This window comes from Podarcis cretensis (genome assembly GCF_951804945.1).
Source record: "Podarcis cretensis genome assembly, chromosome: 1".
NCBI classification, from domain to species: Eukaryota; Metazoa; Chordata; class Lepidosauria; order Squamata; family Lacertidae; genus Podarcis; species Podarcis cretensis.
Window position 1 is genome coordinate 121103639 of NC_137170.1, and position 23084 is coordinate 121126722.

General features: G+C 45.5%; 1 protein-coding gene across 4 annotated transcripts in view; it reads right to left on the reverse strand.

Moving 5' to 3' along the window:
- Positions 1–23084, reverse strand: part of GAD1 (glutamate decarboxylase 1) — a 61975-nt gene that overhangs the window by 24690 nt on the left and 14201 nt on the right. For all 4 annotated transcript variants that reach the window (XM_079978637.1, XM_079978638.1, XM_079978639.1 and 1 more), the window contains exons 4-6: positions 17877–18035; positions 12540–12782; positions 6078–6168 (exon numbers count right to left, since the gene is read on the reverse strand). In XM_079978637.1, coding sequence (XP_079834763.1) covers positions 6078–6168; positions 12540–12782; positions 17877–18035 — 493 coding nt within the window. The remainder of the gene's footprint in view (positions 1–6077; positions 6169–12539; positions 12783–17876; positions 18036–23084) is intronic.

Genomic DNA, 23084 nt, shown 5'->3' on the forward strand with positions numbered 1-23084 from the left:
TTCGAGTGTCTTCAAAGTCCACGACACCTTTGGTAAAGGCTGTTCTCCAGTTGCAGTGCTCACAGGCCAGTGGTTCCCAGTTGTTGGTGTTTATACGTTCTTTTAGATTTGCCTTGAGAGAGTCTTTAAACCTCTTTTGTTGACCACCAAGATTACGCTTTCCATTTTTAAGTTTGAAATAGAGTACGTAGTTGCTTTGGAAGACGATAATCAGGCATCCGAACAGCATGACCAGTCCAACGAAATTGATGTTGAAGAATCATTGCTTTGACGCTGGTGATCTTTGCTTCTTCCAGAACACTGGAATTACCGTAGTTTGCCTGTCTTCCCAAGTGATGTTTACATTTTTTCAGAGACACCGTTGATGGAATCTTTCAAGGAGTTGAAGATGGCATTTATATGTGGACCATGTTTCACAAGCGCACATGTAGGGCTTGAGTTACTTTGCCTGGCTTGTTCCCCTGTCAAAAAAACCCAAACCCCTTCTCCTGCTACACTGAGGCTGGCTTCATACGTTTCAAAATGAATGTAGTGCCAAGATGGCATAGTGGTTCAGGTATCAGACTAGCACCTGGGAGACCAGGGTTCAAGTCCTCACTCAGTCATGAAGCTGAGTAGGTCCCTTAGGTCAGCCACCAACTACTGGTCTATCCTACATCAGAGGGTTGTTGTGAGGATAATATGGAGACAGCTCCTTGGAGCAAAGGTGAGATATAGAAACAAGCAAGCAAGCAAGTTGGCAATCAAATCAATCAATCAATCAATCAATCAATCAATCGTTTCTGTATACTACATGTACCTATTAGTATATCTTGTTTCGCATATATGTGCAGGCAACAGGGACCCCCAACCAATTTTATGCACTCATAAGGGAAGCAAAGGGAAAAGAGAGATAAATAATTAGCACTTTTCCATGTTTCGGAAAATGCTACGCATATACAGAGTAATTCCCATGGTGTGCCTGTTTTGATATCTTACCATTAAACAATTAATCAAAATATTTATACCCTGCCTTTCCCCCTGTACACATAGGACCTCCAGCACAGACCACAATTAAAACTGATAGAATGAAACAATAAAAAACAGCATATAAATAAAGAGCAAAGTAAAATGACAGCAGATAAAAGAGCATAGAAGCCGTGGGTAACATGAAACAAACAGGGGAGAGAGAGAAATAAGAGTATAGCTTTGTTTTAGCATCTGAAAATCAGCAGGGAGGGAACTAAGTGAACTGCCTGGGCTAGTGAGCTCTGCTGACAAGGTGCTACCACCAAGAAGACCCTATTTCTTGAGACCACTGGCCAACAAGGACAAGTGATTCCAAACATAGGTTCTGGTCAACTGCAGCATTCTGTACCGGCTAAAATGTCTCAACACTTTTCAAAAGTATCCTTCAAAGAGTGTGTTGTTTCTGTTCCGCTTGGACGTGACCAAGTCTCTGGAATACCCACGGTCTTCATAATGAGTCATAGAATCATAGAATCATAGAGTTGGAAGAGACCACAAGGGCCATCGAGTCCAACCCCCTGCCAAGCAGGAAACACCATCAGAGCACTCCTGACATATGGTTGTCAAGCCTCTGCTTAAAGACCTCCAAAGAAGGAGACTCCACCACAGTCCTTGGCAGCAAATTCCACTGTCGAACAGCTCTTACTGTCAGGAAGTTCTTCCTAATGTTTAGGTGGAATCTTCTTTCTTGTAGTTTGGAACCATTGCTCCGTGTCCGCTTCTCTGGAGCAGCAGAAAACAACCTTTCTCCCTCCTCTATGTGACATCCTTTTATATATTTGAACACGGCTATCATATCACCCCTTAACCTCCTCTTCTCCAGGCTACACATGCCCAGCTCCCTTAGCCGTTCCTCATAAGGCATCGTTTCCAGGCCTTTGACCATTTTGGTTGCCCTCCTCTGGACACGTTCCATTTTGTCGAGAATGTTTCTGGGGTCTTGTGAACAGTTGCATTCTAAAAGCAATAATTTGTTTAACTAATGCACTGAAGGACTTTTAAATGGATTTTTTTTTGGCTGAGATTGTCAAAACGTATTCAAAGGAAACACGAGCCAAGGGTCTGGTGCTGAGGATCCAACTTCCTTTCTTCAGGGAATTCCTTGTACAAAATCTTACTAAACTTAGGTTACTATTAGATGCATTTTCTTCTTCCCTTCAGGTATTTTGTGTCAAGTACATCGCACAGACTTTAAGTACCATCAGCGTGAGAAACAAAAAGTTTGGAATTTGTATAATAAATTGAATTTGTATAATAAATTGATGAGAAGATGGCAATCCATAAACTACCTTAGGTAGCTGATGTGCTAGGTATGCTATCCTACATAGTTTGTGGATTCTGATCAAAATAAGTCAAGCTATCTTCACCTGTACAACATCCAAGATGTGAAATTTTCCAGGGATGGTACATTTATAGGCTGCATGTGCATTCACCAAGCAGCTGGGGCCCAGAAAAAGACAGCTAAACAGCTTGAGTCATTAATTTGGGAGTCTATACCAAGGTCTGCTGAAGGCAGTGGGAGTTCTTCCATTGGCTTCAGTGCATTTTGGATTAGAGCATGAGTATCTGTAATGAATATTTGAGTATCTCCTGATCTTCAAACTACACACTACAGTGACTTCCCAAAAAGCCTCTGTTATTGTCAGGTGGCTGTTGCGGTTGCTCGAGAGTAACCATGCAGGACTCTGACCTGTGTTTTACAGGATTTATTTTGGTGCAGACCACAGAGCCTAGGACTTGCCGATCAGAAGGTCGGCGATTCGAATCCCCGCGACGGGGTGAGCTCCTGTTGCTTGGTCCCTGCTCCTGCCAACCTAGCAGTTCAAAAGCACGTCAAAGTGCAAGTAGATAAATAGGTACTGCTGCGGCAGGAAGGTAAACGGCATTTCCGTCACGGTCCTTCGTGCGCCAGTAGCGGTTTAGTCATGCTGGCCACATGACCCGGAAAGCTGTCTGTGGACACAGGTCGGCTTCCTCGGCCTGAAGTGAGATGAGCGCCACACCCCTTAGTCACCTTTGACTGGACTTAACCGTCCAGGGGGTCATTTACCCTCTACCATTATAAGTCAAGTGATCTGGGTTGTCACCAATATGTGGATGACACCCAGTTCTTTCACTCCTTCTGAACAAATGTAGGTGAAACAATGGGTATTATGAATCAGTACCAATAAGCTGAGATTCAACCCAGGCGAGGGAGAGTGAGTTCCATTGCACAACTGAGTAGTGTTCAATCTGTTTTGTAGGCGTTGCACTTCCAGGGTCATATAGGTTACGAACTCCTTTTAGGGTTGCCATATTTCTAAAAGTAAAAACCAGGACACTCCCAAAGTTGTTGAGCTTCTTTGTACAAAAACACCAAAACAACAACAACACATGATTTTTCAATTGACTCGCCTAAGATCCAGGACAAAGTGCAGCCTTTCGGAAATTTCCCCGGCTGTCAATTCTGTCTTTGAAATCCTGGTAATGTCCGGGGAAACGTGGACGTATGGCAGCCCTATATTTGATCCAGCTCTTCCTAGAGGCATAGGTAGCCTCTGTGGCTTGGAGCATTTCTCATCAGGTTAGGCAGATAAATTACCGGTACGTAGTAGGGAGCCACAAAAATAGCCTTGCTACCGTTATCCATGTTCTGGCATTCTCTAGTTTGGATCATTGCAATGCATTGCATGTGAGACTACACCAAAGTATTAGACCAGTATTTTGATGTCTGCAGTGGCTTCTAGTCCATTTCCAGGCCTACTTCAAAGTGCTCGCATGGCCAAAACTGGCCTGGGGCAAGATTGCTTGAAGGAGATACAATACACCTCTCTGGACCTCAATATTGTCTTCTGTGGCTGTTCTGTGGGTGCTTCTACCAAATGAGGGGTGGCAGGTGGCTATGAGAGAGAGGACCTTCTCTGTGGTGGCTCTCTGGCTGTGGAAAGCCCTTCCTTGGAGTGGTTTGCCTGGAAATGTCTTTATGATCTTTTTTACACTCGGTATTTCCATTTGAAAACATTCCAGAGCTTTGTAGAGCCATTGTATAGATGCCATGTTCTGCTGCTGATTTTACCCTGGTTTTATTTTGTTGTTGGAGTTTGTGTTTATTATGCATGTTGATTTTTTTTTTACTTGCAAATTGATGAGAGATTATTTGTTATTGGGCAGTATATAACAAACAAGCAAGGAATGACAGATGTTTAACTCTCCCATTGAAACCAACAGAGCATTATCAGTGGATGGTGCAAATGGCAGAAAGTTCGCTTTTCCATTTGCAGGAAAAGCTCCTTCATGCGTTGTCATTTTGCCCACAATGAACTTGCTTTTCCATCTGGTGAGATTTTTCAGCTGCTTATGAATGTAGTCATCACTGCACACATCTAACAGTGGTCTGAAATAGAAACCTGCCTTTTGATCGCTGATGAGTATTCGGAGTACTCTCATGTCACACTTTCTAAAGCCCATGCAAATCAATACACAATTTCAAACTGCCTCCAGGCGTGTCTCACACCCGCTTTCCATCCCTTTCAGTAAGTCTGGGGGCTGATACCAACAATCACCTTGAACTTCATTTTAACTCCCCCCCCCCCCGCAACCTCCGTATCAATAAAGATAATTGCATTTCATAAAATGATGGAATCTAACGCTAACTACAGTTGCAATTTCCTCCTCTGCTACTGAAAGTCCTTCTTTGCATTATGTTAAAGCATAACACGAAGACTAATAATTCAGCTGAGTATGTAATCATTCCACTTTCTGGTTCTTAATCCATTCTGCATCAATGAAGAGCATCTTACCAACTACTTCTATGGGTGATTAAAACATAACCTTAAAATCTAGTTCTGGTCTCTCCTCACCTTTTGAGCACAATTTTTTTTTTTTTTTACATCAATTCCAGTGGAAGGTTTTGATTGTAACTCAACTTTAGCCCTCCTTTTAATACAGAAAATATGAAAGTGTGACTCCTCCAGATATTCTGGTTATCTTTAAATCAATCAGTCAATCAATCAAACAGACAGACAGACAGACAGACAGACAGACAGACAAACAACTAGTTTCAGGTTTGTAGCCAGCACGCCTTCTAATTCCAAGACTTTGAACAGGGGAATTCCAAAAAGAAATCTTAACCACCCCACAACAACATTGAATATACTCAGGACAACTTCAAAGACAGACAGAGGTAAACCTTGAGCCAGGTTCAGATAAATGTTAATATGCCTAGGTTGTGTATTAGTTTAATTTCTCATGTGAAATGAACCTATCAAAGGAACCAGGAGAAATTTCTAAAAGTGGAGAAGATGGATCAGCTTTTCCCTGATTATCTCCCAAGATGGGGGTTAGCAGCAGCAGCAGCAGCTAGAGTGCTTACGCTACTTTTCCTAATGTGTGCACAGCAAGCAGTTTCAACCTCCTATCCATTTGTTGTGAAGATAAATAGATGATGCACCCAATGAATTTCTAGAACTATTTATTGTGGATATTTAACTCTGCTGCCTGTTTTCATCCCTCCACCTACCAACCTCCCATAGATTTATCCACACCATAGAACATGGGTGTAGCCGGGGTGGGGGTGGGGCAGATGTTTTACATCAAGTAAAACAATAGAAATACTTAACTAACTGACCAATCACGTTGGTTCTGCCCCCGCAAAAGTCCTGCTCCCCTAACAAAAATCCTAGCTATGCCCATGTCATAGAACAGCATGGCCCCACAAGTCCCTTAATTTTCTTGATATGGTCTAGGTGCCACAGTATCACAGAAGTTAAACCCCTAATTAATCTATCTACATACGCATACACACACCCTTAAATATCCTTGTCTACTTAGAACAGAGTCCAAACCCAAGAGGAGAAAAAAAAATAAACAGAGACAGTCTAACCAATCCATCTGTCTTTGTTTTTAGCACACTGAAGTGATGCTCTATCCCAAGGATAGCTAAGCCTTGTGCCCTCTAGCTTTGTTGGACTTCAATTCCCATCGGCCCCAGCCCACAGAACATGGTCAGGGACGATGGGAACTGTAGTCCAACATTTACAGGACTTTGCCTTCTCACCATACTGCAGAGAGAAAAGTCCTAAGGTACTTACATGTTTGTATTAGCAGTAGACGTCAGCCATTCTCCAGCCAAGCCAATGATATCAAGCCCTGTAGAAAGCTGGTTGAAAAAGCGAGGGTGACCTAGAAAAACAAATGACACCATCTAAAGGAGACATGCATATTATCTATGCATCTGCATTGCTTCTGGTTCTCTGAGGTTTCATATTCTTTTATCAGTAGCCCCCCCCCAAATGATTTTGCAATATGTGTTGCATAAAGTTATGCCTTCAGACTAGAAATGCTACTGTTTGTTATTACTATTTACAATAAGGAAACATGTTTATAATTTAGGTAGGTGGGAAATGGGAAATGCAATAGTTAACTCCATGCATTCATCTACTCCTTTTCAGAGAAGTGTGTTAATCTAGAATGCACCAGCATTTGATTAATATGCATTAAAATTAAGTCTCAATAAATAGGGATGGATCTGTGGATCAGGTTGCTTATTGTATAGTAGTTATTTCTTTACCTCTGCTCTTCTTTAAGACTGAAATCCCACACCCACTAATCTTGGAATAAGCACCATTATATTCAATGAAACTTACTTCCAAGTAGACATGCATAGGGTTGCATTTGTAGCCCTACAGGCAATGAATGACAAAGAGGTAGAAGCAACTCTGGGATGCCTCATTTTATATTTTGACTGCAGTTCTATAAATATTTTAATTATTGTATATCTTCTATTATTACTAACAAATTCAAAAATATAGCAGACACCTATCACAGCATCCTTTCCCTCTAGCGTCCTATTAGGAAAACATAATTTTGAGACCTTCCATTCAGGATGGCTGATTGCATATTTATTTAGCAGCTGATTAAAAGACTGCCAACCCCTTTCTTATAGCCAGATCATGGAAGCAAAGAGGCCCGTGATCCTGACCCACAATTTAAGGAGTATCTTTTGTTTCCTATTTTCAACCAACGAGCTTTATTCAAGTGACCTTCAGAAAGAAAATTAGTTTTTAAAAAGTATCAGTTTTGAGAGTGAGAGACAGAAGGTAATTCAGAAAACGTATTTCATGCAAAACCATGCTGACAACCTAATGGCTTGTTCTGACACAAGTTCATAAAGCTGCCTGATGCCCAGTAGCAGAGAAGAACACTGTCAGATCATATTAGGACTCGCATTAAGGTTTGATGCACACACTCAAAAGGCCCTAGAAAAATCTAAATCTAATCACCGAACTATTGTTTCATGACTTCAGTGAAAACAGGTATTCAGCGGCCACATCATCCCTCCCTACTAGCAAGACTTAACCCAAACCTGTTCATTCTGTAAGTATTGCAAAATTAAATCCTTCATACTGTGATTAAAACAACAACAAAAAACAAAACAAAACTGAACAACTGGATTCAACTAGCAAGACATAATGTTTACTCCAAGGAAATCAACATCTGGAGGTAGTCCAAGATGATATGATGCCCAAGGTTGAAAATCCAAATGGTGTTGCACCATGATGGCAAAAAAAGAAAATATGAAAGTAGAAAACTAGCATCAGGCATGCCCTGAACCCAGGACTCTCTTCCCCACAAATCTGATCGCCTGGGTCACCTGACTTTAAATAGGACCTTTGAACTGAGGGTGGTAGGCATGTCTGACTGGCACTTATAGCAACACAACAGTTGTCTTTTCAACAACCTGTTATGAAAGCAAAGCACAAGGTCCCAATCCAACTAAAGTCAGTCACACATAGCCAGGGCATTTTCCAGCCAGAACTTACCAGAACTCAGTTCCAGCACCTCTCAGGTGTGCGCCATTGTCATTATAAGAGAACAAGGGAGGTGTTTGTGGCGAGTTCTGGCACCTCTTTTTCTAGAAAAATAGCACTGCACATCACTTCCACTGCAACCAACCGGACTCAGTCAGTCACAACTAATCTGTCCTACAGGTACAAGTGCTTGTTGGGAGTTAAAGTATTCTAGGAACCTTGCCGTTCAGAACTGTTGTGTGTGATGGAAAACAACTTTTCCATTTGAACATGTGGCCCTCCCTATGTTCTTGGACTACAACTCCCATAATCCCTGCCTGTTGCTCAACAGCATATGAAAGGCCACACAAGTTATCTATCCCTGCATTAAATAATTGTGAAGGCTACAACTTTACGCACTCTTCCCTAGGAGTTAAGCCCCATTGAATACAGTGCGGATTAATTCTGGGTAAACATGTGTTGGTGAAAGCAGTGGAACATGTAGTATTGTTTTTAAAGGTCCATGATCTCTCCTTGATCTCTCCCATGACAGAAAAGACAATAACTAATGATTTTAAATTATGGAAGTATTGATTTTAACTTAAATATTAGGAAATACTTTCCATCTGCAATGGGGACAATCCATGGAAGGAGACGGTGGGATGTTCTTGTCATGTGACAAAGACACATGAGAGCAGAAGCAGCAAAGCAGTCTGGGAAGTGCTGGGACTGTACACTCATTTGGGCCTACTAAAGTTATTCAGGCCTAACTGCTAACTGTTGAGTCATTCTGACATGTGAATTAGCAGCCAGTTTCACTTTGTGCTCTCTGTAGGATGTCAGTGAGAGTCAGTCTGCTTCAGTTGTGAGCAGAGTCTGTACGTAATCTCAGTCAAACTGTTTGGAACCATGTTGTTTATGAAGAAGTTTATTTTAACTCAGTAAAGCTTTTATTCAATTAAAAACTCTGCATTATTAATTTACGCTGTGCGTCAGTTCTTTCACAAAGGTAGTCAAGTAAAGTTTGGGTAACCATCCTTCTGGGATTTATGTGTATTCATACAGAATGCAGTATGAAGCTATATTACATCTGGTAACTGCTCAGCTGCGAATACCCAGGTCTTAAAGGAGTAACAGCATGGAGAGTGTGCAGTGCCAATCTAGCCATAGCAGCAATGTAAGGCAATGGATAGGCCCACCATGATGTGCTGCACTGTATTACCTACCCATTTTAGCTCCCAACTATCAAATATTATTTGATCCAATGGGAGCTGGTAAATCCATCAAAATGGCAGGTGGCTGAGCTGCCTCATGTGATGTTCTGTTTCAGTGCTGAGTAGCATCATATGTGTTGACAGTGGCTGATTTCAGCCTAGGGATTCTGGCATGCTCTGCTGTCATTGCACTGTGTCATAATATCCAGGAAAAGGCACATGAGACTACTGCCATCTCACCAGACCAGGTCTAGGTTTGGTTATTACTTGAATAGACCTCCCGAGAACCATGTATATACCACCGTGGGTTCCATGATGGAAGAAAGCAGGTTATAAATGAAAAAAGTAATAAATACTGGAGCAGAGTATGGTAGCTGTTGCCCTTTTTCTAACACCTATTCTGTGATAAAAAGTAGTTTCCAGCTCAAAAATTACTTTTGCTTCCTTGCTCCACTGCTCTTTATAAAGAGTTGTAAAAGTGCATAGGACAATCTACTCAGGCTAAGTTCAGGGCATAGAAACATCATTTTGCCCCATTCTTTCCTGAACAAGATTCCCAAGGAAGAACTTTGAACAACTGGCTTTTAAAAATAAATTAAAAGTTGATGCCCAGACTAACTGCAAGCCTCTACCAGAGCCAGGCTGTAAAGGGGTCAGGGCACCCCAAGGGAGCCTCTGAGATTACACTCCAGCCAGAGTTCTTTCATAATGCACCTCAACTGGACTCATTCCTCCAGCTCTAGCTTCTTTGTGCTTATCATCAGAAACAAAAACGAAAATGAGTCCAAACAGTAAGGTAAAGGTAAAGGGACCCCTGACCATTAGGTCCAGTCATGGCTGACTCTGGGGTTGTGGCGCTCATCTCGCTTTATTGGCCAAGGAAGCCGGCGTACATGCTGTGGCCAGCATGACTAAGCCGCTTCTGGCGAACCAGAGCAGTGCACGGAAACGACGTTTACCTTCCCACTGGAGCGGTACCTATTTATCTACTTGCACTTTGAGGTGCTTTCAAACTGCTAGGTTGGCAGGAGCTGGGACTGAACAATGGGAGCTCACCCCGTCACGGGGATTTGAACCACTGACCTTCTGATCAGCAAGTCCTAGGCTCTGTGGTTTAACCCACAGCGCCACCCGTGTCTAAACAGTAGCTCATATCTAATGGCACAGCCCTCTTCTGAATGCATCACCTTAAGTATGATTAAGATCAAGGCTTCACCAAGAAGCGTGGGGTAGCCTGGCTCACTACAGAAACCCTCAGCTGCTTCCTGGAAGCTGCTGGTGTAACTGCTTCATGACTCCACACTGGTCTCCTGGACAGTTCACCTGCTATTCAGCACCAGAACTTGCTTGTGAAACTTTGCTGACTCTGCTGGACAGCTCCCTTGTGAGATTTAAAACACTCACACACCCCTTCTCGAAAATTACATGTAAATTGGCCTGAGAAAAACTCACACTCACAAATGAATAGGGGAAGATTACATTTGATACCTTTATTGGAAAAGACCTGGAAACCGGAGACTCCCCTTGCCCGATGAATTATCCGAAGGGCGGCCAGGTATTAATGATCCCAAGAAACCAAATTCTCCCCCTTTCCTTTCTTTGCTTTTTGGCATTAAATGTCTTGGGAACATAAAGAAGAAAAACTGCAAATTCACTGTCATTTATGCCCTCATTTACCTAATGATATCGTTCCCCCGAGATTCACGCCGCTTGCATTTCATCAAGTGAAAGGGATTACGACTTTTCAAATGTGCTTGTCTGCGCTGTCTACACCCAACACTACAAAAATGCCCATCTGAGTGACAAACGGAACTGCCAACAGTCTGCCTACTGCAGGCAACAAGGCAAGAGTCACTTCAGTCTGATCCTATAGGGAAGCCGTGTTGCCATGGTGGGCGGGTTTCCTTAGTCTGACAGGTAGGGCGGTGGGGTGGGGAGCCAAATTCACAGACAAATTTGAAAGCCTGCTTCTTGCATATATTCAAGTTAAGCAGCGGGGGGGGGGGGGGGGAAGCAGTGCATTTTAAAAGCATTTGCCACTGCTGCTTTTGATATGCTTCATAATATACCCAGATTTATAGACATTCCTGGAAAATAATGTAGTCAGAAATATAGGCGGGGGGGGGGGAACCTTATCCCCTCCTCCTCTCTCTGTAGTGCTCCTGTCAGAAGCCAGTCCCTCTGAGTTCAGAAGGAATTGCTCTCAGGAAAGTGTGCCAGCTAGGATCACAACCAGGGCCAGCTGAACTATGAGGCAAGGTGAAGTGACCGCCTCGGGTGGCAAGATCTACAGGGGCAGCAGATCCAGCCTCCAAGGAATGCACTGCCCACTGCCCCAGTATACTCAATGGAAGTTGGACCTGCTGCCTCCTTGGCAGCCCCCTGCCCAATACCACCTCCACGGTGGCTTTTTGGAGAATAGACCAGGCACTGCTGGTCTCCTCCCACCCTTGTTCCCAATGTAGATCTTTATTTCTCCCTTGTGGTTTACCCCAGGAACCAAAATGTCTTGGGCTGACCCTGATCACAGCCATTGCACTTTTACCAAAGTCCACAGAAACAACTGTTTGGTCCAGACCACCTCTCTCCAGCTAACTCGCACCCCAATCTTTAACATCTTTCTTGGAAACCAGGAAGAAAGGCATCAAAATTAAGTTCACTCAGTATGAGAGCATAAGACTCTTTTTCTTTCCTTTTTGGAAGTATGTGGGATAAGAGAAGTGTTTTTCTTTTTCTTTTCTTTTTTGACATTTATATTTGGGCATTTCTTCCATGATGGAACTGAAGGTGGTATATACAATACTTTTCACCCCATAAGACGTACCTGACCATAAGACGCACCTAGTTTTTAGAGGAGGAAAACAAGAAACAAAATATTCTGAATGAAACAGTGGATGTATGATTTTTGTGGTTCATGCTGTGGCCACAGGCATGATATGTGATTTGACGGTCAGTTTGGGGTAGCCCAATGCAAAAATCCTGCAAATCCATGTGGATCCATGCCATTGCGGCCCCACGAAACAGTGGATGCATGATTTTTTGATGCAGGCTATAGCCATGGACATGCTATGTGATCTGATGGTGAATATGGGGTGACCCAGTGCAAAAATCCTGAGGATCCATGTGCTTTTACCTCCCCCCTCCCAGGCAGCCTCCTTTATATCTAGAGTCCCTTATCCCTCCCAATCGCTTGCCGATCAGCTGCTCAGCGGTTTTGTTTCAACACCCCCTTCCCTCTTTCTTTAAAAAAAAAAAAAAGGCATGATCTGCTTTTCGCCCCTGGGCAATTTGGCTCCAGGGACCATGCATTCACTCCATAAGACGCAGAGACATTTCCCCTTACTTTTTAGGAGGAAAAAAGTGTGTCTTATGGAGCGAAAAATACGGTATTTGGCTCCCTGGTGGTCTGTCATCTGGGCACTAGCCAGACCCAGATGCTCTTGGTTTCAGCCAGGATGCCACAACTTGTGTGCCTTCAGACTCTGGCCTGGCAGAAGCCCTTGCCCACATATCCCTCACTTCTGGACAGGGCTCCAGGGCATTCTCTCACCTGTCCTGACTCCGTATTTCAGTGTGTCCCTGCAGTCCACCAGGATCTGCTCGAGTGACTCTGGGTTGTCAGACAGCTCAAGGTTGAAGCCTTCCATGCCCTCCAGGAGCTGGTGTGGGTGGTGGAAGTCCAGGACTTTGGTGGACCTGTCGAAGGTCTTCCTCACATACGTCAGGAGAATGTCCACCACCTCCAGGAGGAATTGCACCGTCTGCTCCTCACCATTCTTAGCTGGCAGCAGATCTGAGGAAGGGACCGATAAAACAACAACAATAACAGCCCTGTTAAGGGAGGCCAACAAGAGGGTGTGCAATATCTCCCCACCCCCCATGTCATCCTCTTTTGCCAAGCTACTCCTAAGTGCATGTTTATTGACAGAGTACAATTATACCCTGGTTTTCCTTCAAGGAGCTCAAGGAAGTACACAGACTCTTAACAAGTCACCTGCACTATCTTCACAACAACCCTGTGAGAAAGGAAAGACCAAGAGATGGAATGAGTGGACCCATGTTGCACCTCAAGCTTTTTGACCAATTGGAACTTTGAATCTGGGTCTCCCCAGCGGCCAACACTCTTTTTATCGTGTTTTTTAAATTATTTTTTGGATCAGCAAAACTATACAACTAAGAAGAAACAGTGCAACATGTTGCTGACCGACCCTCTTAAATGCAACACCACACTGACTGTCTTTTGCTAAAGGTAAAGGTAAAGGTAAAGGGACCCCTGACCATAGGTCCTGTCATGACCGATTCTGGGGTTGTGGCACTCATCTCACTTTATTGGCCGAGGGAGCCGGCATACAGCTTCCGGGTCACGTGGCCAGCATGACTAAGCCGCTTCTGGCGAACCAGAGCAGCACACAGAATGCCGTTTACCTTCCTGCCAGAGCAGTACCTATTTATCTACTTGCATTTTGATGTGCTTTCAAACTGCTAGGTTGGCAGGAGCAGGGACACAGCAATGGGAGCTCACCCCGTCTCAGGGATTCGAACCGCCGACCTTCTGATCGGCAAGCCCAAGGCTCTGTGGTTTAACCCACAGCGCCATTGGTTAATCCAGAATAGCTCCCACTAGCATACCAATATGCAAACTTAAGACCACTAAAGCCCTTCACCCTCTCTGTGCTCAAGAACAGGGTAGCTAAACAGGAAAATAGATGGAATTTCTGTGTTCTTTCAATGCATGCTTTGGGGAGATGTGAATATTCTGATCCGTGTTAGTACACACACATGTGAAAACAGGATGTGGTGCTCTGGATTATTTCCTCCCCCCTCCCCCCGGAAGCAAGAGTGTCCTTGTCTCCATACTCACTCTCCTCATCACCGCATCTAGGGAAGGTATCTCTAACCTATTTAGAGCCAGGGCCCACTTAATCCCAGGGTTGTAGCTTCAAGCCCCCACGTTGAGTGAAATCTTCCTGCACTGCAGAAAGTTGGACTAGGTGACCCTCATGGTCCCTTCCATCTCTACAATTCTGGGATTCTAGGAAGCTGCTCTATATTAAGTCGGACCAATGGTCCAGCTAACACTAGTATTGTGGGCACTGACTGGCAGTGGTTTTGCAAAAGAAAGAGAGAAAGTAACTTGCTGGATTTTTGCCTGTCACACAACTGTTAAATGCACTAAATCCCTAGATGAAAAGCAGTTAGTACACCTGTCTCAAGGCCCCCCCTCCCCAGGAAGGTAGCCCTTTAACTGGAGAAATGCAAGAAGGGTAGGGAAGAAAAGGATCCCATCTCAGTTCTCAGAAAGGTTGGTGAACCCTGATTTAATGGGGGGGCGGGGGGGGGGGGGCTAGCCAAAAAAGAAGAAGTGTGGTGTGAACCAAAACACACACAACTCTGCCTGCTTTATATGACCTGGGACTATGAAGAACTATGCAGAACAACACTTTGTGGCATCTTAAAAACTAACAGATTTACTATGGCATAAAATTTCATGAACTAACCAGAGCCTGCTTGGTCAGAGGCATGAAGTGTTATCCTCACTCTGTCAGATTATATTATATATTATATTATCTGGTGGGGAGGTGGCGACGGAGGATGATGAGGCCACTTGCTGAATTTCTGCTTCTAAGCAAGCTATTAAAAATACAGGGACCCGGTCAGAATAGTTACACAGGCTGTTGCTCCTGTTGAACTCTGGCCCCATTCTTTTCAATATTTCCTTCCATACTCAAGAACAGAACAAAGATAATATGTGTCTGATGGTAGAGTTTGAAGCCCACAAAACCTTGTGTTGTGACAAATCTAATAGTCCTCAAAGTGCTTCAGGCAACTAACACAATTGTCTCTCTGAAGAGCAAATGTCTCCGAGCATGTACAGAGTGCCTTTCCTGCATCACTGGGCAACTATAAACTATCCCCTTGTGTGTTGGTGGTTTACTTCCAGGAAGGTCTGTGCCTCTTAATGTTAGAAATTACTGAGCTCTTTCTATCTCAATCTCCCCTCCCCCACAAAAAAACCACTCATTCAAATACATTTATCTTACATTTGGGGTGTATTAACATTTGGGGTGTATTAACAGGTGGCGCTGTGGGTTAAAGCCTCAGCGCCTAGGACTTGCCGATCGAAAGGTCGGCGGTTCGAATCCCTGCGGCGGGGTGCGCTCCCGCTGCTCGGTCCCAGCGCCTGCCAACCTAGCAGTTCGAAAGCACCTCCGGGTGCAAGTAGATAAATGGGGACCGCTTACCAGCGGGAAGGTAAACGGCGTTTCCGTGTGTGGCTCTGGCTCGCCAGATGCAGCTTTGTCACGCTGGCCACGTGACCCGGAAGTGTCTCCGGACAGTGCTGGCCCCTGGCCTCTTAAGTGAGATGGGCGCACAACCCCAGAGTCTGTCAAGACTGGCCCGTACGGGCAGGGGTACCTTTACCTTTACCTTTAACAGCTTGCTATATGTTTTATATCTTTGGAAACCACCCACAAGCATGAATATAACTAGCTTTAGTGCATCTTTGCTTATATATAGTAGCTGAAGGCTCCTACTGTGTGGATTCAGATCTGCTGATTGCAGTGTGTGTTTCTGAAATTCATAAATTTAACTCCACATGGCAAGCGATCTGAAACAGTCTTGAATAATTAATGTCTACACCTTTTCAGTGTACATGTAGAATCATGACTGTGGTCTTTCAGCAGCTTCTGACCTACCTAAATGGTAGTTATTGTGGGAAGCAGCTTCTTGGACACCAAAAGCACATTGCCTGCTGCAGTCAGAGGCTACAGTATGACTGGCTGAGTTTGCTGTTTTATATGTTCCTAGGGCCCCAATAAAGGAAGAGGAGTACAGGAGAAGTGGATTGGAGGTAAAGATAAAGGTAAAGGGACCCCTGACCATTAGGTCCAGTCGCAGACGGCTCTGGGGTTAAGGCGCTCATCTCGCTTTACTGGCCGAGGGTGCCAGCATACAGCTTCTGGATCATGTGGCCAGCATGACTAAGCCGCTTCTGATGAACCAGAGCAGCGCACAGAAATGCCGTTAACCTTCCTGCAGGAGCGGTACCTATTTATCTACTTGCACTTTGATGTTCTTTCGAACTGCTAGGTTGTCAGGAACTGGGACGGAGCAGCTCAAAAGGCCACCTCCAGCCTTTGATTTTACATGCTGCTCTGTAGGAGCTCTCCTTGGTGCTGAATTTGAATTCAGCTTCGTCAAACCCTGAGCTACACAATCTGCATGCATGACTCAAAGCCGGAAACGCCTGAAAAAGATAGGAATGCCTCTGCTTTCGTACAAAGTGTGTTTCCTTTCACTTCTATGGAGTCATCACAGTATTACTGTCACGTCTCAGCTTAAATGGGGGCTGCTAGCTAAGAGCCCTGCTGCACCAGAATTAAAGCCTTCCTAGACTGGCAGATGAAGATGATGGATTTTTCAGAGCTAGCCGACCTGAATGGAAGAGTCCGTGACCAGAAGGAGGAGGATTACCAGGAAGAATGGAAAAAAATTAAAGACTATTTAGTTAAATATGTTAAGTTAAATTAATTGGAGATGCTTGCAAATAATAGATAGGCTTAGGATTTAAACAGGTAATGTGTTTAATTAATATGTTTAATGCTGAATTGGAATGAAAGAAAGATGTTAAGTGATTAAGTTAATTTTAGAAGAATATTGGTTTTGGAAATCCGTCAAAATGATATACATTGAAATTCAACCAGGGGGACACGAGGAAGTCACTTAACAATGTTACTAAGTTTGGTTTTAATACGGTTGAGATTTATGTTTGTTTGTTTGTTTAATTTCTTTTTGGAAAATTAATTTTAAAAAATGGGGGGGGGGAATGAAAGCTTTCCTAGCCTAGTGTGCTGTTACCAGCAGAAGCCTGTTCAGGCAAGTGCCCCTGGAAGCCCATATAAGCAAGTCATGAAGGCAACACTTCCCACACACTGTGTACTCTCCCCCAGCAACTGCTGTTAATGTCTCTGCACATGGAAGCTTTATATAGCTATGGTGGCTGACAAGCCATGAATTTTGTCCAAATCCCCACTATTATAACACCATCTAAAGCTGCTACGCTAACCCCACTTACCTGGGAGTAAGCCCCCTTGAGTTTAATGCAACTCACTTCTTGAGTTGACTCTAATACATTAATATACTTGGGATAGATAAAGACTCCCTTTTGCCTGTATTGGTGATTCTCCTGTCAATCAGCTTCAGTGGACGACTCCCATTTTAAGTTGTGTGAGAAAGCGTGTGTGTGTTGGGGTGAGGGGACACTTCTCTTTCTTCACTCTGTGCATCATTCCCCATCAGCGCAATCCCAACCAGAAGCAATCCTACTGAAATCAAGGGGGTTTACTCGCTGGAAAGTGGAGTTAGGATTGCAGCCTTTGACCTCTATGGACCATCTCTCTCCTCCCCCCTGTCCCCCCCCTCAAATATTAGGGAAGGGCCATAATTCAGTGGTGGGACATCTACTTTGTATGCAAAAGGTCTCAAATTCACCCAGCCCAGCATTCTCCAGGTAGGGTGGGAAATATCCCCTTTCTGAGATCAAGGCCAGCCAGGGCAATCACTGAGCTACCAATGGGCCAATGATTCTCTTAAGCAATGTGCCTGTATCTTTAGGAGAAGGGCTATAGGTTGAGAACTGTTTTCCATTAAGAAAGTCCCATGTTCAGTCCTCAGCATCTTCAGGCGGAAACTCTGAAGAGCCTTGCTAGTTCAGTGCAAGTAGTACTGAACTAGGTGGACCAATGATGTGACTCAAGATCAGACAACTCAACGCTTCCCCTTTTCTTTTGGGAAAGGAGCCCCTGTTAGTGGGAATGTGCCCTACCTGGGAAAGAAGAAGAATTAGCAGCAGCAAGAAGAAGAAGAAGAAGAAGGATTTATTTACCCCGGGCGTAGAGGTTTGAGAAGTCCGTCTCGGTCCTCCGGAACCGGGTTTCCTTCTCGCTGTTCTCGCAGGCCAGCAGGTTCTTGGAAGATTGCCTTTCCTTGAGCGCGCTCACCAGCCGGCTCTTGTCTTCCAGGCTGTTGTTCCTTTGCAAGAACCCTACATCGTTATTACAAGGCGGACAGGTCAGAGGAGGCTTGATCTCGCTTCCCAACATCTTGGCTTAGCAAAAGAACCACCGAGCCGCTCAGGAGAGTTAGCAGGGAGGGGAGAACGAAGGAGACCCTCCGTGCTGCTGATAACCCCACCCAGCAAAGCACCCAGCCACACCTGATCCCCCCCCCCCAAACTGGTTCCTGCTTTGCCAGACCCCACCGCCCGTTCCCGCAGTGGGGCTGGTTCTAGAGGATCTCCCCTATCGAGGTCGGAGAGGGAGAGTATTTATGGGGAGAGACAACTCGCCCCGAGGAAGGAGCGCTCAAAGGACATCAGCTGCAAAAAGCCAGTCAGGCAAGAAAAAAAGGACGGGGTGCGGGGGGGGGGGGGGCGGGAGAGAGACCGCGCGCGCAATTTTTCGTCATTTAGTGCAATGGCAAATCCTTGTTAAATCGATCGGACAGATGCCACTCCTCCAAAAGAGAGACAGGAGGGGAAAGATCCGGACGAAGTCAGTGGCATCCTGGCAAGAGGCTCCCACCTCGTCCCAACTTTCCTTCCCCAGGGGTGGAAGTTTTGTGGACTTCAGGCGAAAGGGGCCCCGTCCGGACTGCGTGGACTGTGATAGGGGCCACGGGCGGCCATCGAAGCCAAGCAAACGAAGAGGGGCTTTGTTTTTTGGAATACCAAAAAAGTAACCTCTCCGAAACAGCAGAATCTGGGAAACGCACACCCCCGCCGCTGCTTTTAAGCCTCTCTGGTTTCGTAGTCAGTCCTGGAACACACAGCTGGACGTGAACTTCAGTTTTCGGAAGTGATTTCCACTGCAGTCATACAGGGGTCTGTACGCACTAAGCGCAGAATCCCGAACTCCCTTGGAAGGTATGGCCTGCAGTCTGGCTTTTCCTTATCCAGGGTACACCACCACCAGTGAAACCGGCCCCATATGAACCACCTCGGACCCTGTGATCCTCATCTGAGGCTTTTGTGTGCTCCCTCCTCCAGAGGCAGGGAGGGTAGAAGCAGGAGAACAGGGCCGTTTCTGCAGTGCCTCCTCGTTTGTGGAATGCTCTCCCCAGGGCGGCTCGCCTGGTGCCTTCATTATGCACCTTTAGGCGCCAGGCGAAAACGCTCCTCTTTAACCTAACCTTTGGCTGATTAAACAGTCTATGGCCTTTTATTTGACCAAACTGCGGGAGGTAGTGGAAGACAGAAGCGCCTGGCGTGCTCTGGTCCATGGGGTCACGAAGAGTCGGACACGACTAAACGACTAAACAACAACAACAATGGCATTTTAAAAGCGTTTGTGGGAGGGTGTGTGTGATTGGTTTGCTTTTGTTTGGTCTTATTGTTATGCATTTTGTGTTCTTGTTTCCTAATTTTATGCGGTGAACCGCCGTGTGACCTTGGGATAAAGGGCGTATACAAATTAAATAAATAATAACAACTACTACTCCTGGAAGGTGGAGGATTGTGTGGCGGTGCTCGTTTTTCAAACCCGGGAAAGCAGAACTGCGAAAGGTTCAGGCACACCGCTGGCAACGGGTTGTTCTTATTTAGAAGCCAGTTGTATTGATTTCAAAGGCCGATCAGCAGCGCTGTTCAAATCGATAGCATTCAGCCTACGGGAGAGATATTGCGGAGGTGTCTATCGGACGGTTTAACAGTAAAGGGCCGCCTCTTTCTCTAAGTGTCTCTAAGACCCACTTTTCTGAATAAAGCTTTATTTCCATGTTAAACTGCAACCCTAACCCCATTTCCCCGAGAGTTGCCAACAAGGGTCCTTATAGTTAAAGCTATGGCTTTCCCAGTAGTGATGTATGGAAGTGAGAGCTGGACCATAAAGAAGGCTGGTTGTCAAAGAATTGGTGCTTTTGAATTATGGTGCTGGAGGAGACTCTTGAGAGTCCCATGGACTGCAAGAAGATCAAACCTCTCCATTCTGAAGGAAATCAGCCCTTGGTGCTCACTGGAAGGACAGATCCTGAAGCTGAGGCTCCAATACTCTGGCCACCTCACGAGAAGAGAAGACTCCCTGGAAAAGACCCTGATGCTGGCACAAGGAGAAGGGGACGACAGAGGACGAGATGGTTGGATAGTGTTCTCGAAGCTACCAGCATGAGTTTGACCAAACTGCGGGAGGCAGTGGAAGACAGGAGTACCTGCCGTGCTTTGGTCCATGGGGTCACGAAGAGTCGGACACCACTAAACGACCAAACAACAACTAAAAGCCCCATTTGAATTGAATTCTGTAGCACTTCTTCCTTCAGGGCAGAAACGGTTAGGATCGGAGCCTTAGCATAACAAAGGAGAGCAGCCTCACTGAGATTTCTTCTTCCTTGTTGCTGGAGGCATCGATTTAGGGGAAAGGTCCGTGACCCCCCCCCCAAAGCGGAGGAAAATGAGTGTGTGTGTGGGAAGCTCAATCCTCATCAAATGTGCTCTGAAACTGAAATGAGTGCGGCGCTTAGTACTGCGCACGCTTTGCCAGGGAGCGAGTCCCACTGAGATTGGACTAATTTCTAAGCTAACAGGCACATAGGACCAGACTTTAGGATGTGGCTCCCCATCAGGAAATCTAGTTCGGCGCTCGCGCTCTGAAATCCACGGCGAATGCGCGTCCGTCGGTCCCCGGCGGCTGCTGATTAATCGGTCTATGATTCCCGGCTCCAGTCAGACTCTACCCCAGCTTTCCGGGTTTGCTTTTCGTTGCCATGGGAACAGATGCCCTATTATGCCTGGCTTCAATGGGACCACCTCGGAGGCTAATCTATATGTTGGAAGGCTGCGCTCGCTTCACATCCTCCGAAAGAGAATTATTTCCTTCGTGGGAAGGGGCGGGGGTAGGGGGCGTGAATGAATGCGTGTCCCCCCCCCCCCGCCGCATCAGTTCGTCAGTATTAAGCTCGCAATGCACATAACTGCGATAGATTTCGACGCAAACGAATTCAAAATAAAAGGAGAACGACCTCTACTCTTGTTTTTATATAACCTTAAAAAAAAGAGACTTTCCGAACAGGATTCTCTCATCAGTTTGGTTACTTTTTTTTTTTTTTTAATTAAGACATAAAGATAAAGATCATGTTTAAGGCTCCCAGTCTTCATTCCAGAATGGAAGAATAGTATAAAGATGTGTGCGATATAGCTATTAATGATAAATTAACATGTGCCATTAAGGTAAGACGGGGGATATGCAGGAGAAATGATTTTGAGGAGATATGGAGGGTGTTTGTAGAATTTGTAGTTAAAACGGAAAGGGGTCAAAATCATCGCAAGAAGTGTTGAAATTTTGGGACGTTGGATAGTTGCAATGGAATGGTCTCCGGGAAAGGGGTGCACATTTTTATTCTTATTTATTTCTGATTATTACTTTTTTAAAAATCTATAATCATAATAACCATAATCAAGGCTTCCAACCTATGCACACTTCTACCTAGGATGAAGCCACTTTCAGCATAGTGCGATTTACTTCTGAGTAAACGTGCGTAGGCTGGCACTGTAAAAGGGGGATGGGGAAAGCTCCTCTGAGATCATAAATTAAGTCATAACGAAAGTTAGCTCCTATTCAGAAACGTTTTAGGTGCAAAGAAACCCGATGGAGGAGCAGGACACCCCACTCCTGGGAAACGTTTAATCCGAAGCAAGTCCCACTCGTGAGTGTAGAATGGGTGGCCCTGAGCCTGTAGCTCAGCGGCAGAGCCCCTGCTGTGCATCCAGAAGGTCGTGGGTTCAACTCGCAGCATCTCCACGAAGGGGATGGGAAAGAGCCTTTCCTGAAGTCCCAGAAGGCAGCAGCCAGCTCGTGTAGACAAGACAGAGGAGGTTAGATGTACCGATGCTGTAACACGGAATAGACACTAGCATTGTATGTTTCTGCCCAAACAAGGGTAGGGCTATTGAAAATAATGGGCGTTAGGTTAGTAGACTGGAGGGTCTACTCTGAGCATAGCTAGCAACCATCAGGCCTGATTGGAACCAAGTGGTTGCCTTCTCTGCTGTTGCCTTTTGTGGGGAGCCCGTTGCACGGATCCCATAGCTTCCTTCGAAGAACTGCGTCGTCAGTCGAAGAGGAAGACGTGCGTGCAAGTGCCGGTGCGGGAGGGGAAGCCCCCCAAAGCAGTCGCTATTTCTGTCTTCTCCTGTCACTTTGACTCAGGCTCACGATTTTGGGACGCGCTTCCTTTTCTTCCGGCTCACTCACGCCCTCGCGGTTCCTTCCTCGTGATGACAGCCAGGCCTCCCCCCCCCACCCCAATTTAAAGGAGTAGCCCAAGGCAAAACGTCCCGCTGACTTCAGTGGGAGGCAGGAGAGGGGGGGGGGTTTACAGAAAGGCACGTGTCAGCAGGCGCTCCCTTTCAAGGCGAAAGCACACGGTGCTAAGAATAAACTTGGGAGGTGTTGCGTCTTCGCTAAAGCGCGCGCGCATCGGACCGAAGAGAGGGGGGAGCTTGCTTTTTAAAATAAAGTTTTCAGCCGAGGAAGGCTGCAAAACGTGACTCCACTGACTCATCCACCAGAGGTCCCCGCTTGTGACAGGCAAACTCCCGCAATCTTAATTTTAGATTTCTGCTCAAAAAGCGAGAGAGGAAGGAATGCGCCGCATTTAGCAGCGATCGGGAAGCTACAGGTCCTCCCAATGTTTCTGGAGTACAACTCCCATCCACCATGACCCATTTGGCATGCTGGCTGCAACCGATGGGAGGTGGAGTCCCATAAATTTCTGGAGGAGCCACAGCTCCCCTACCTCTTGCTCTAAAAGTGGTCAGAGAGGAATTCTCCCCACAAAGTGACTGGGGAAACCCAGACAGATAAGCAGAGTATGGATAAAATAATGCTAATACTAATAATAAAGCCCTGGCAAAGGGAAGCTCAGGATCACCCCGTGAGTGGGGAAATTGAACCTAAGTCTCCCCCTATTATTTATGTCTCTCCAAGTTCAGTTTAGGTTTTTTTGGTGCGTAAAGAGACAGGAAGGGGTCGCTGTTCTCCAAAGAATACGGTTCCATGAGTGCGCGTGTGCTCTGTGTGCGCGCGCTTGATGCACTAGAGAG